The sequence below is a fragment of the Rhea pennata genome, chromosome 31 (genome assembly GCF_028389875.1).
Source record: "Rhea pennata isolate bPtePen1 chromosome 31, bPtePen1.pri, whole genome shotgun sequence".
NCBI lineage: Eukaryota > Metazoa > Chordata > Aves > Rheiformes > Rheidae > Rhea > Rhea pennata.
The window spans coordinates 1,865,135-1,878,146 of record NC_084693.1 but is presented as its reverse complement, the minus strand read 5'-3'; the positions used below and the strand labels follow the sequence as shown (position 1 = coordinate 1,878,146).

General features: G+C 56.1%; 2 protein-coding genes across 4 annotated transcripts in view; one reads left to right on the top strand and one right to left on the bottom strand.

Moving 5' to 3' along the window:
• RNF115 (ring finger protein 115) overlaps positions 1–6,740 on the bottom strand; it is a 24,386-nt gene extending 17,646 nt beyond the window's left edge. Inside the window, exon 1 of the mRNA XM_062598145.1 lies at positions 6,395–6,740. Coding sequence (XP_062454129.1) covers positions 6,395–6,487 — 93 coding nt within the window. The 5' untranslated portion in view covers positions 6,488–6,740. The remainder of the gene's footprint in view (positions 1–6,394) is intronic.
• Positions 6,667–13,012, top strand: POLR3C (RNA polymerase III subunit C). Of its 3 annotated transcripts, none has more exons than XM_062598142.1 (15): positions 6,670–6,828; positions 7,150–7,317; positions 8,038–8,293; positions 8,817–9,002; positions 9,181–9,269; positions 9,526–9,630; positions 9,874–9,966; positions 10,442–10,522; positions 11,008–11,059; positions 11,167–11,227; positions 11,329–11,479; positions 11,946–12,047; positions 12,319–12,368; positions 12,531–12,680; positions 12,785–13,012. In XM_062598142.1, exons 2-15 carry the CDS (start codon positions 7,171–7,173, stop codon positions 12,864–12,866), a joined length of 1,605 nt encoding a protein of 534 aa, XP_062454126.1. In that variant the 5' UTR covers positions 6,670–6,828; positions 7,150–7,170; the 3' UTR covers positions 12,867–13,012. The 3 variants fall into 3 exon arrangements, with proteins under 3 accessions (XP_062454128.1, XP_062454126.1, XP_062454127.1); XM_062598143.1 differs by lacking the exon at positions 6,670–6,828 and adding an exon at positions 6,850–6,984; XM_062598144.1 differs by lacking the exons at positions 11,946–12,047; positions 12,319–12,368; positions 12,531–12,680; positions 12,785–13,012 and adding an exon at positions 11,642–11,935 and having other exon boundaries at positions 6,667–6,828.

Here is a 13,012-nt window from a genome sequence, read left to right as displayed (position 1 = left end):
TAGAAGGAGAGGGAACAAAAGCAAGGGCAGAAGTTTCCCTCGACTCTCACGCTGCTCAGCAACTGCCACTGCAGCTCACGTTTCTGCACCACCGCGTCCCCCAAACGTCTTAGCTCGCCTGTTCTCCTCTGCCCCTCTTCCTGGCTGCCGCCAGTCTGTCCCACAGCTCCAACACCGCACGACGGGGCTAAACTTGCTTAACCAGCCTCCCTCTGCTCACCAGGGCAGCTACGGGCCTGCAGCTCAGCAGCACGAACTCGGCTCCATCACCCTGGGCAAACTCCAGCAAGGACAACCAAGGCTATTTGCTTAAACAAACATCCCTGCCATAATTTCCACAGCTGCAGTGTTATTTACTCCTCATCTTGAGCTACGGGGCAAGATCCTTGCCCGGTTCAAACTGCTGCCTGGCTTCACCCAAGGGGCAGCTGCTCTGAGCAAAGCATTAAAAAAACTCCATGCCTTAAATTTAACATGGGTAGAAACACTCGATCTCGCCAGAGAAGTATACACAGCTCAGGACAGAAAGATCAGCACTAAAACCCCAACTCCATGCACACAGTTCTTCCTTAGGTACATGAATGGGGCTCTTCTGCATCCTCACATTCCCTCACCCTTATCCAGGGCAAAATGTTTTCCTGCTCTTACATTCTGACCGAAAGGATAACAAGTGACTGCTTCCACAGCACCTCTTCCCTCCTCGGGATGCTGGAGCGCTCGGGAGCTACCGAGACCTGCTGCTCAGCTCTTGCGCCATGCTCGCTCACGGGTCAGGACCGCATCTCACGTGCTCAGAGCTCAGCGCCACGGCTTCTCCGCTGGCCCCCACTGCTCAGGGCAGCTCGACACACGGTTTCCACACCAGCTGCTGGGGGCAGAGCGCAGGAGAGGTCCGAGGGCTGCGCTGGAGCCAAGTCTGCCCACTAGCAAGGGGGCACCAAGCCCAGCAACAGCTGGGAGCAGGGATCCATCAACCGCCGCGTACTCAGCCCTGCCCGTCATACGGCCCTGCGTGCCACGTCTCCTGTATCAGGACAGGGGAGGCTCAAGAGATCCCCAAACATCACTACGAGGGAGGTCCTGGGCTTGGAGCAGGAGCCATCTAACTCTCACCACGGAGGCTGGAGTCTTGGGCATGCCCATGGTTCAGCCCAGTCGAGGCAGGTCTTCCTGAAGAGGAACAAAATGATCAGGCAGCAAATTTCAAACAAACCCACCGAGGTGCTTCCTCAGGCTACACATCAACTGCAAAGCTGCTACCAGAGGATGTATAGGCGCCTTCAGAAAGCAATTAGACAAATTCTTGGAGCACTGCAATACTTAACAGTCCAGGTCCAATCTCCAGCTCAGCAAACACCTAAACTACTGATTTCTGAGAGGCCTAGAACAGAGGAAAGATGCTCAGTACCCTCTTATTTTCCGCTACCTTTTACCTAAGCATCTTCCCTAGTCACTGGGGAGAGAGCGCAGCGGCTCAAATGACACTGAGAGCTAATTTTATGCAAAATTAAAAAAAAAGGAAAAAAAAGGAAGAAAAAGAGAGGTTTTAAACCTTTTGCCAAGAGATAACAAAGCAGACTCTTGTCGTCACAGCAGGTTGCATTAAATGCTCCAGGACAACATCCCTCTTACCTGCTGGCTCACGTACAGAGCTGCGTGCCCTCATCTGCCCTGGGACTCGACCTCAGAACTTGCTTCTTATTTTTCTCCCTGAGCAAGGACAGGGCTCCCGGTCAGATGCAGTCACACCCTTCGCTATAAATATTAATTGCTTTGTCACCAGTGTTACAGACAGGGACTATTGTATTCTAACCTTGACTCTGTTACATCTGTGGCATCGCCAGAGCCTGGAGTTTTTAATCAGCTGATTCAAGCATTTGCACAGCCACACAGCGCTGATCTCGCCGTCAGCGTAACAGAAACGACAGTCAGGCATCATTTACTCCATCACTGAAATGCAGGCAAGCTCTCCGGCAACACAGACGGTAGCTTCTAACCACACGTGGCAACAAGGGCTCAGGGTGGAAGTCTGCCTAATCTTTTGCACTCATCAAAGGTATGGAAATGTAAGTTAGAACTGCTCCTTTGCTGGCTTGCTCCCAGGTGAAGCCTCATGGCTCCATGTCAGCACAGGGGAACAGGGACCAGGCCAGTTCAGTGGGGACAGGAGACAACCGCGGATGAAACGCCTCGGCCGGGATGGCAACAGCGGGCACGAGAAGGGATCATTCCAGCTTCCTTCCACCACCGCCTCCGCAGGAGGGCTGCACAGGTTCGACACCAGCATACGGCAGCAGTACGCACCGCGGGAGCAGCTTCACCAGGAAAGCCAAAAACCCCTGCCTGAATTTTCCTTGCGTTGCCTCTAATTGAGCCACACATTCTCTCTGGGGTGTCCCCCCCCCGCCCAACACTTTAAAATAAAACACACCCGCAAGGCTGCAGCCGCGTCAGGACACGCACCTGCCACACGCAGCAAATTGAAAAGAGCAGTCGAGGGACGGCGTGAAACCTCAGCCGCCCGGCCAGCATCGAACCACGACTGTGCTGCAATCCGGCTACCCGGGCAGCGATCAAGCCAAATCCAACAAAACCGTCAAGACCCAACCTCGTCGTGGACCCTCTGGGCTCCTGCCAGCCCTCACCCACCCCGAAAGGGCCTGGAAACAGCACGGAGGTTACTCGTCTGTGCAAGGTCAGGGTGCGCGGGGAGGTCGAAAACATCTCAGCCCCTTCCCTGGGAGGTGCAAGGTTATTGCTGAGGTGAGAACAAAACGCAGCTACGCCACGGATGCCGGCTGCAATCAAAACTGATGTTCTGGGAGCTTTCGCCAGGTCCTGTCAACGGCAATAAACACCGCAGCAGTTGTACGCTCGCTTTGAGAGGAGACAGCGGCCCCGTGCATCTAAACCTCTCCTGGTGAGCGGCAGATTTGCTTGCTCACAAGGGGCTGGTACAAAGAATCTCCTCCAGACTAGACAAATAACCTGTAGTCTCCCTTTGAAGATTCGGTTTTTAAGTTTAGGTTGCCACTATTCTGGTCAGAGCAGTTAAAAGGCAGAGAGCTGCTCAGCCTTGTTATTTTTGCAGGAACAGAGAGAGAAGTTACTTGTCCGGGCTGACAGAAACAGAGGTCACAGGCAGGTCCTGGTCTCAAGCAAACGGGTCCAGCTTCTGCCAGACAATTTACAACTCTGAGTTTTGCAGGTTCTCCTGTACAAACCCAGTAATTGCTGTGCTGGGGGTAAACTGAGGCAAAGAGTTACCTACCCAAAGGGAATCAGCCTTAGTGATGTGATGCTGTCATCGGATAAAGATTGCAAAACTCTCCCCAACTCAAGGTGACCTGCCTGGAAAGGGTGTCCAGAAATCTTCAGCTGCGTTTTCCTTCAAACGGACAATGTGAAGAAACAGGTTTGGGGCCGAGTCCCTCAGCTGATTGATGGGAGAGAGGAACCGTCCCATCTGCAAGCAACATCTCCAGCAGGTCGCAGGGAATGGGGGGACACCATCAGCTCCCCTCTCCCCACCCCCCGGCCAGGACAGAAAAACACAGGAGTTCTGAAAAAAGTGAAATGATTCATCAGCTTGGCAGGCTAAGCTCCATATAGCTTATTTATAAAGCCTAGACAGTAACAATCTACATTTCTAGAGATCGTATCACCCACCAAAAGCTCTAAGATGCTGAACCTGACTGAAATACAGCCGTCCGAAGGGGAAACGGAGCAGAACCTAGTGGCAGAGGCAAAACGACCGGCTCCCAGCGCCTCGAGGCCTCAACCCTAAGCTGGGTTTCTGGGTGCTCTTGAAATAGAAACTGGAACGACACACGCCAGGAGAGCTGGGCAAACCATCCTCCATGCAGAGGATTCAGCGACCTCTTTAATGCCCACGCAACGCAGAAGGGACTTCAGTCCACGAGGGCTCCCAATTTAGCAGTGAAGGGAAACCGCTCGTGGCAGACCAGATGCAGGCAAACAAAAAACAGCGGAGGAAGGTTTGATGTAAGTGTGCCTCACACAGTGCGACTAACAGCAGTGTCCTGACTTCTGCAGGGATGGAGCAGGCCAGAAGTTTTATTCTCGATACAAACAAAATCATTATTAAGATCCCCTGAGCACCAGGGGATCCTGAGTCCTGGAGATAGAAGGGGCTTGAGCAGCTTTTGGGTAGCATTTCTTCCTAACAAAACAGAGTTTGAAACATTGGAGAGAAAAACTGCTTAAGTCGGCAACAGATGGAAGTGGTGTAAAGAGAGAGATGAACAAAATTTGGGAGAGAGGAGGGAAGAGAAAATACCAGAAGGTGAAGCTACCAGCTCCACAGAAGAGACAGGATGAATTTGGATGCAGACACACGGTTTCCATCCCACCAGAGAGGGATGAGTCTCAGCAGGGTGGTTAGTGTCCGCAGAAGCACCTGCCGAAGGCAGTTTGGGGGGCTCATTGCTCACGCCGGGCACAACCGCTTTCCGAGCAAAGCGGCCCACGAGGCGCCTGCTTGCACGTCCCTTGCTGCCAAGAGGTCACATTGCCCCACGAGCCTGGACAGAAATCGAGGGAACGACTGAGTCTCAGCGGCTGAGCAGGAGCCCCAGCCTGGGACCCCTCTGTGTAACCACGCGCCGGGGTCCAAACCTGCCTGTAGCAGCCTGTGCTTTACTAGTGCTGCTCCAGTGCAGATCGCCGAGCTCTCCACGCGCACGCAGGGGCCCCGCAGCTTCCCAGCTCACTCCTGAGGGGTCCGCGCATGGGTCTGCTCCTGTCTGGCTAAGGAGAAGCAAGGCACAGAGAAGACTTGAATGCTGTTGGGCAGCAACAGAAGAGAAAATACCCATAACTCGTGGCCCAGAAATAAAGTTTCTAGGCTAACGCGGCTAACAACTCATTGCCTGCAGACCTGCTTCCCTGGGATGCCTGTGAATGACAGGAAGGTGCTGAGATATCATCTCTACAGCTCTACCACCAGCAGAAGAACAAGGATAGCTTGCAAATCTGACTTTGATGCAGATGCAGCCCATGAATAAAGGTTGCAGAAACATCTCCCTCAGTCCCACACTTCACGGCACACTGCTCAGCTGGGGAAGGATCATAGAATTGGTAAAGTTGGAAGGGACCTCTGGAGATCACCTACTATAGTAGGTGACTACTATAGGTCACCTACAGGTGGACTATAGTCCAACCCCCCTGCTCAGGCAGGGTCATCTAGAGAAGGCAGGATGCAGGCAGTTGTATGAAGGCAGCCATCCCATTCCCTTCCAGGACCTCTTCTCCTTCTGCCAGCCCTCCAGCAGCAGTGTCTGCATCCCCTATCCCACTGGAGTCCTGCCCCCTCCCAGGCTGCTGCAGCAGGATTAGACCATCACTGTGGGAAACCAACCTTAGCCATCACAAGCCAACCCTGCGAGCCCTCTGCCCTCCACCCCCAAAGTCCGAGGTCCCAAACAAGGAGGAGGGGGAGGATATTGAGGTCACACCAGCCCAACCTAGCTTAGACTGTCAGCTGCCTTGCAGCAACCCCGCTGACGGGCCAAGGGAGTTTCTCACCTCCCTGCTCACCCCGTTGGGAACCAGGGTGCCCAGGCACAGAGCACTCGGTCCCTGCTCTCAGGAAAGACAGGTCGGAGCTCGACTTCCTTTTTCCTCCTTGCCCAGAGGGACAGCGGTGATGAAGAACCCCTTGCGCCAGGGCTGACTGTTGCCCCTCGAGGGCAAGAGCTGGGGTCACCCCTGGAAAGAGGGGAGGTGTCACACGTTTCCCCCCCCCTCCATCCCCAGGCCCTCACTATGGGGTCTGTGGGGCATGGGGGAGGCTTCAGCACTTCCTGAAAGGGTCGGTGGGGTTGGGGCAGAGACGGATCACTCTCCCCTACCTCCTTGCCGGACTTGGTGGGGGGGCGGGTCCCCCTTTTCCACAGAGTTTTGGGAGGTTCGCTTCCCCCTTAGAGCGATCAGCAGGATATGAGGGATTCGCAGGGGTGCAGGGGGTTACCCTATCAGCAGGATTCGGGGGCCACCCCTTCCCTGCAGGAGCCAGCAAGGGGATCGGCTGTGTGTGTGTGTAGGGGGGCGCCCCCCAGTCTACAGGGTTGGTCAGAGCACCCCCCCACACACAGGGGCCAAGGAGGGGACTTGGGGGTCACCCCTTCCCCTGGGGATTTTTTTGGGGGGGGGGAAGAATCACCCCTTTCTGCAGCCTAACCGCGCCGGGGTTCACCCTTGCACCCCCAGCCCCGATTTGGGGGGAGGGGGGCGACCAGCCCCTGCCCCCAGGAGGGGCCGAGCCCCGGGCCGCCCCCGCCGGCGAGGGCAGCGGCGCTGGGAGGCCGCGGCCTCCTCCCGCTGCGGCCCGGCCGCCCGAGAGGGGCCTCGGCCGCCTTCCCCCGGCGCTTACCGGCAGCTTGGGGCTGACCTCGCCCTTGCAGCTGTGGCAGAAGAAGCGGTGCTGGGACACGGCGGCCGCCGCCGCCGCCGAGGCCTCCGCCATCTTCTCTCTCCCCCTCCTCCTCCACCGGCTCCCTGCCTGCCGTCAGTCCTCCGCGGGGGCAGCGAGGCCGCGGCCGGCGCGGGTAGAGCGCCGGCGGAGCGCCCCGCTGGCCGCTCGCTTCCGCTGTGCTCTTCTGCGCCGTGCCGCCCGCTCCGCCGCCTCCCTGGAGGATACAGCCGCTCCTTCCGCCGAGGCGCAGAGAGTCACCTCGGCCCGACGAGACGCAAGTCCTCCACAGCAGCAAACGAGGCGAGGCGGCGCCAGGCGGACCGGAAGTAGCCGGCGGAAGGCCGGAAGTGGCCGTTGCCATGGTTGCGGCATGGTCCTAGGCCCGGGCCTAGGTGAGTGCGGGCCGAGGCTGCGCCTTCCCGGCGGCGGCGGGAGCGGGTCCGGGGCCCCGGGCGCTCAGACGGAGTCGCTCTTCCAGCCCCTGCCAGCGAGACCCAGGGGTTTGGGCCTTCCTTGCCCCCCTAGCCGCCCCCCCGGGGTTGCATCCAGTAAGGACTCCGCCTCGCACCAGTCACGTCCATTTTGGGATGGGCAGTGGACTGGTTTTGCTGGGCAGACTCCAGCCCCGGGAGCGCGTGTGTCGGAGCAGCACGGCCCCCGCGTCCCCTCGTAACAGCCTTAATAACATCAGCGCTCTTCCCCGGCTCTGGCAGGCTTTTTAATCTGCTGCTGCGATGACTCAGGCGGAAATAAAGCTCTGCTCCCTCCTGCTGCAAGAACATTTTGGGGAGATCGTGGAGAAGATAGGGACTTATCTCATCAGGACGGGCAGCCAGCCGCTGCGAATGATCGTCAACGACACAGGGCTGTCGCTAGATCAGGTAACGTCTCAGATCTGCCCGCTTCGGATTTAGCCTGGGTCCGATCGCTGGAGTTAGATAGTGCTGCCGAGCCGAGCAGGCTGGACCGCTCTGATATCGGCGTGAGCTGTCAGTCATCACTGCCGCTGCTCCTGAATGAGAAACTCTTAATATTTTTTTTAAAAAGTGGAAAGGACAAATGAAAACCTTGCTACTTAAAAAGATACAAGTTTTCTTAAGCAGCAGAGATGGTAGGTAATCTCCCACGGAAGGAGCAGTGACTCTGCTCTGTAGGGTGCAAAGGCAGGGAATGCAGTCCAGAACAACAACGAACGATGAGCAGAAGACAGAAAGTCTCTGGTGTTGGCAGGAGGAGCTAGGAGTTATCGTTCGCCATGCAGTGTCCCTCTGGGACTCTGCTGGACCCCAGCTCCTCAGCTTGTGCGGTGACTGGCAGAGGACCCCGTAAGGGCCTCCAGCAGTCAGCACTGGGGAAGCCCAGGGCTCCCCTGGACTTCCAGAGCCCTCGCCAGCTGCACAAACAGCCACAATGAGCACTCAGTATCTGTGAGGGTCGCAGCCAGGGGTGAATATTGGCAGTTCTTGGGCTGCGTGTGGAGGAAGTGTGCTGTGCACCTTGAACAGGGCTTGAGGCACCCTTGGCCCTGTCTGCTGAAGATCAGCGCTTAGGGCGATTCCTGTATTTCATCACTTAACTGAGCCCCTCTGTGCCTCGGGCAGGTTAAGAAAGCACTTTGTGTCCTCATTCAACACAACCTGGTGACGTACCAGCTGCAGAAGCGAGGCTTTGTGGAATACGAGGCCCAGTGCAAGCGGGTGTTGAGGATCCTCCGGTACCCACGTTACATCTACACTGCCAAGACCCTCTACAGCGACACAGGCGAGCTCATCGTGGAGGAGCTCCTCCTCAACGGCAAAATGACGATGAGTGCGGTGGTGAGGAAGGTCGCGGATAGGCTGACCGAAACGATGGAAGGTGGGAATCTCCGGAGAGTCGCTCCTCTCTTTAGAGAAAGGATCTGGGAGTGGGAGGAGGTGGAGTGGCCAGTTTTGTTCAGTGAATGTGTTGCTGGAGGCGGTAGGAGTTTGGTGGACCTGCAGAATAGTCCCAGAGACACAGCAGGGTGCAGAGAAGGTTGTTTCATCTGTGGAGGTCCTGTAAAGGAGAGCAGGAAGGAGAAACAGAGAAAACTGCTGCTCGGCAGTAAGTTGTATGGAGATGGACAGGAAGCTGTCATTTTTTCAGGAGACGGGATGTCAAATGTGTTATATTTTAGATGTTCATTGCGCACTTAAAGGACATGGTGTCCAAAGCGGCCTGCGAAGGTCTGACCTGCTGCCAGAAGTCAGCTGGAGGGTTATAAATGCCGTCTGTCCCTGGCCACCGCTGAGCAGCCCGCTCGCAGCGGCTCCCGTTGGAGCACGGCGCTTGCCTCGTTCTCCAGAGCCCTGGAAACATCTTGGGGCTGCCAAAGCTCATGCTGCTGCCTCCATCCTAGATGGGAAGACCATGGATTACGCTGACGTCTCCAACACGTTTGTACGCCTGGCAGACACGCACTTCGTGCAGAGATGCCCACTGGTCCCCGAAGCTGCTGAAACCCCAGAGGTGCCGCCGCCTCCTGCACCCACGCTAGTGATCAACGAGAAGGACATGTACGTCGTGCCCAAGCTGAATCTCATAGGTGAGAAGCACCCTGGCCGTGTCGGTCCTTGGGGTGACCCTGGCTGGTCCTACCAAGCGCTCAGGGCTGACAGGTCGTTAGCAGGGCATGTGGGGAGCACTCGGCCAAATGCTGGTCTGACTTTTCCCATGAAACCGTGACGAAAGCGTTAAAAGCAAATGCTGTCTCTGGGTAACAGGGAAAGGAAAGCGGAGACGATCGTGTGACGAGGAAGAGAACCGTGAGCGCAAGGCTAAAAGGCAGAAGCAAAATGGAGAAGGTGCTGAGGTACTGGAGATGTTTCTCATATCCTGAAGCAGCATTGTCCTTGGCTTTGTAGAGCCACGAGGCAGAGTTGGGCCTGCAGCATGGGGAAAGGGCAAGGGCTGCCTTCTCCTGCATGTAACCGCCTTGTCCTCCTATATGCTCCTCTGCTTGAGCTTAAGGGCTCAAGGTGTCCAGCACCTCCCAAACACATCCTCCTTGGGGGCAGAAACCGGACTGGCAGCAGTGTGGATCTCCTCTCTTGGTTCTTTCCCCACAGCCCCCACTTGACGATGGCATTTACTGGCAAGTCAACATTGACCGGTTCCACCAGCATTTCCGAGACCAGGAAATAGTCAGTGCTGTGGCCAACCGCATGGATCAGGTCCGTAGAAACGCTCAGAAACCCGCCGTGTTGCTCTCTGCGGGGTTTTGACGGGTCATAGTCATGGTGGGTATGTTTTAAATGCTGCTCGGGGGCAGACAGGCCAGAGCGAGGGGCAGGTGGGGGTGGCCCGCGTTCGGCTGTTGCTGCAGGAAGAGCTAAACTGCGGGTGGGAGTTGTTTGGCACTTTCCAGGGGTGGAGGTTCTGCCACACTAAGGGCCATTTCCTTCCCCCGCAAACAGACCAGCAGTGAGATAGTGCGGACGATGCTCCGCATGAGCGAAGTCACCACGTCGTCCAGCGCGCCGTACACGCAGCCGCTCTCTTCCAACGAGGTGAGCTCCCGCCCGCTGGAAGTCAGCGTGCGGCCGAGGAGGCCCTTGCCTGCGCGCACGGCTCTGGCACCTGCGCTGCCCCGGGGCTGCCTGGTGCACGGTGCTGCGCAGACACGGAACAGGCCACAGCAGCGCATCAGCCCCGCTGAGCGCTCGCAGTAGCTCGAGTGATGTTTCCCCCCTGACTCCTGCTGCTTACGTCCAGCCCCAGTTCCACACTGAAATGTCTGGTTATGAGAGGAGGATTTGGAGATGGGATTCCTGGATTCTCTCACCCTGATTTGTTATATTACCTGGGCAAGTCACTTCTGCTGTCTGTGCTATGATTTCTCCTCCTTTCCTGGAGGAAGGATGATTCCTAGAGCAGGGTGCCAAGGATCAGGCAACAAATCTCTGTGAAGCACTTGTAGATTCAGGCAGCCTGGATTTGATCATTTTAACGCGACTTATGTTCTGGCTGTTTCTTTTCCCATAGATATTCAGATCTCTTCCAGCTGGATACAACATTGTGAAGCAAGTTTTGGATCAGTATCTCACTCTGTTAGCAGATGACCCCGTAAGCAACACAGGATTATCTTTACTTCTCTAATGTGAGAACTCAGTTGTAACATCCAGTGCCGTGGGAGGGCCGTAAGGAAGTTAATGCAACTCTTCAGCTGAGCAGTTCCTCACTGAGCTCCTTACACCCCGCTGCTGAGAGGGGAAGAGTCTGTTCCACTTCCTGCCTCTTTCCCTTGTCCTGGTTTGTAACAAAGCTGCTGTGTCTGGGATTAGCCACATGATGGGGGGGAGATCTCAGACTGAAGGGAAGAGCAGTTTTCTACTGATATATATATGATAGATAGATGGATAGATAAATATCCTATCATGTTACAAATATGAACAATAATCTCAGTCTGTTAAGGTGGTGGATTTTTTTCTTCAATAAGAACTATGTTCTGCATTAAGTGGATTTTTATAATCTTGATTATATGGAGATTTTCATATATGAGGATTTTCATAACTTTGGCACATACTGAACTAAATTTTTCTATCTCGTAGCTTGAGTTCGTGGGTAAATCTGGGGACAGCGGCGGGGGCATGTACACTGTCAGTATCCTTTATGGGTAAACTCCCAGTGGCAGCTACCAGACTCAGTGTTTCCCAGTGCATAAAATGATTCCCGAGCGCTCCTGTTATCCCTTGACACAATTTGTATAGATCTTCACAAGGCTCTCGCATCTCTGGCAACAGCAACCCTGGAATCCATCGTGGAGGAGAGGTAAAGCAGCGATTTGAAGACTTTATAGGCTTCTTGGCCCTTTCTCATTTCTCTCTTCCAGTCCTCATCCACTGGTTTAATTATTTTTCTCTCCCACTTAGGTTTGGTTCTCGCTGTGCCAGGATATTTCGCTTGCTTCTGCGGAAGAAGCATTTGGAGCAGAAGCAAGTGGAGGACTTTGCCATGATCCCAGCCAAGGAAGCCAAGGACATGCTGTATAAAATGCTGTCTGAGAACTTTGTGTCCCTGCAGGTGAGTGTGCCCGCTCCGCTGTCATTGGAAGTGAGCACAAAGAATGAGGCCTGGTGGCTGGAGAGCAGAGCGTGATGGATTCACGCCTGTCCATAGAGGTGCCTTTGAGATCTCAAAGCCTTCCCCAGCCACAAGCGAGTGTCACTCGCCTGCTCTGCACAGGAATGGCGCAGAAGGCGACAGGCACTTCCACGGATCGTCCCCGTGAGCAAGGGACACTGCGCCCGGCACGTGACGCTGGCAAGGCTCCAGCTCGCTTTGCTTGCCTGAGGCTGGACGGGAGCTGTTCCCGGAGGACAGAGAGCCGAGCTGGCAGGTGCAGAAGAGCAGGGGAGCAGGCGCTGGGATGATGCTGAGTCTCCAAGAGAGCTGAGAGCCCTTTTGTGGGGCTCCCCGGGCTGCGTGTAGCACACGTGGTGATGTGCTGGGTGTTGAAGGCTTCCCCCCTTCTCTTGCCCACTGTTAGGAGATTCCCAAGACACCAGACCATGCGCCCTCCCGGACCTTCTACCTCTACACCGTGAACATCCTGTCCTCGGCGCGGATGCTGCTGCACAGATGTTACAAGGTACCTCCTCATGGTGTCCGTGAATGGTCCAGTCCTGCATGCCCGTGGAGTTCCTCTTTTCCGTCACTGCCAAGAGGGGCCTTATCACAGCATGGGCATTTTCCCCCAGCACACTCTACAGCTTGATGCCAAGGCCTTTGTCCGTCTATCCCCGCGGTGACCAACAGCCTTTCCGTGCTCTGAACGGCACCCCCAAGTGCCATTTGCTGCCCTCCACCCTGCCCTGTCGCTCTTTCCCTAACGCTGTTCTTCACTCTCTTTCCTCTCCCAGAGTGTGGCCAACCTCATAGAAAGGCGGCAGTACGAGACCAAGGAGAACAAGTGAGTGACACTCACCGCAGCTAGGGCCGAAGTCTTCACACTGGCTGTGGCTCCACTGTGGGCTGGGCAGTGGGGCATGGGGCTGGTTGGACCCACCAGACGTGGATGGGGAGATCCACAGGAGTTGGAGGGCCCCAAGCCACCTTTCCGTGTCCCATCCAGGCGGTTGCTGGAGAAGTCACAGCGGGTGGAAGCTATCCTGGCGTCCATGCAGGCCACGGGTGCTGAAGACGTGCAGCTCCAGGAGATCGAGGAGATGATCACAGCCCCCGAGCGCCAGCAGCTGGAGAACCTCAAACGCAACGTCAACAAGTGGGTGCCTGTGGGAGGGGACAGGCCAGGGAGCAGGACACCAGGGTCCCCTCGCATACCATCTGCCTTCTGGCACTCTCCCGGCCTCTCCATCTCTTCTCCAGGATCGACGCCAGTGAGAACCAGGTGGACGAGACCATCTTTGTGCTGGAGTCGTTCATTGAGAGCACCTTGAAGAAGCCCTGAACGTGCCCCAGCTGGGAGACTCCGCGTCCTGGCCCCCCGGCTCAGGTCCCGGCTCAGCCTGGCGGCAGCGGTGCCCGCGGTGCTCGCGCCTCTGTCAGCACCAGCGCTGCTTCCGCAGAGGAAAATAAACTAAACCCGACTGCTGC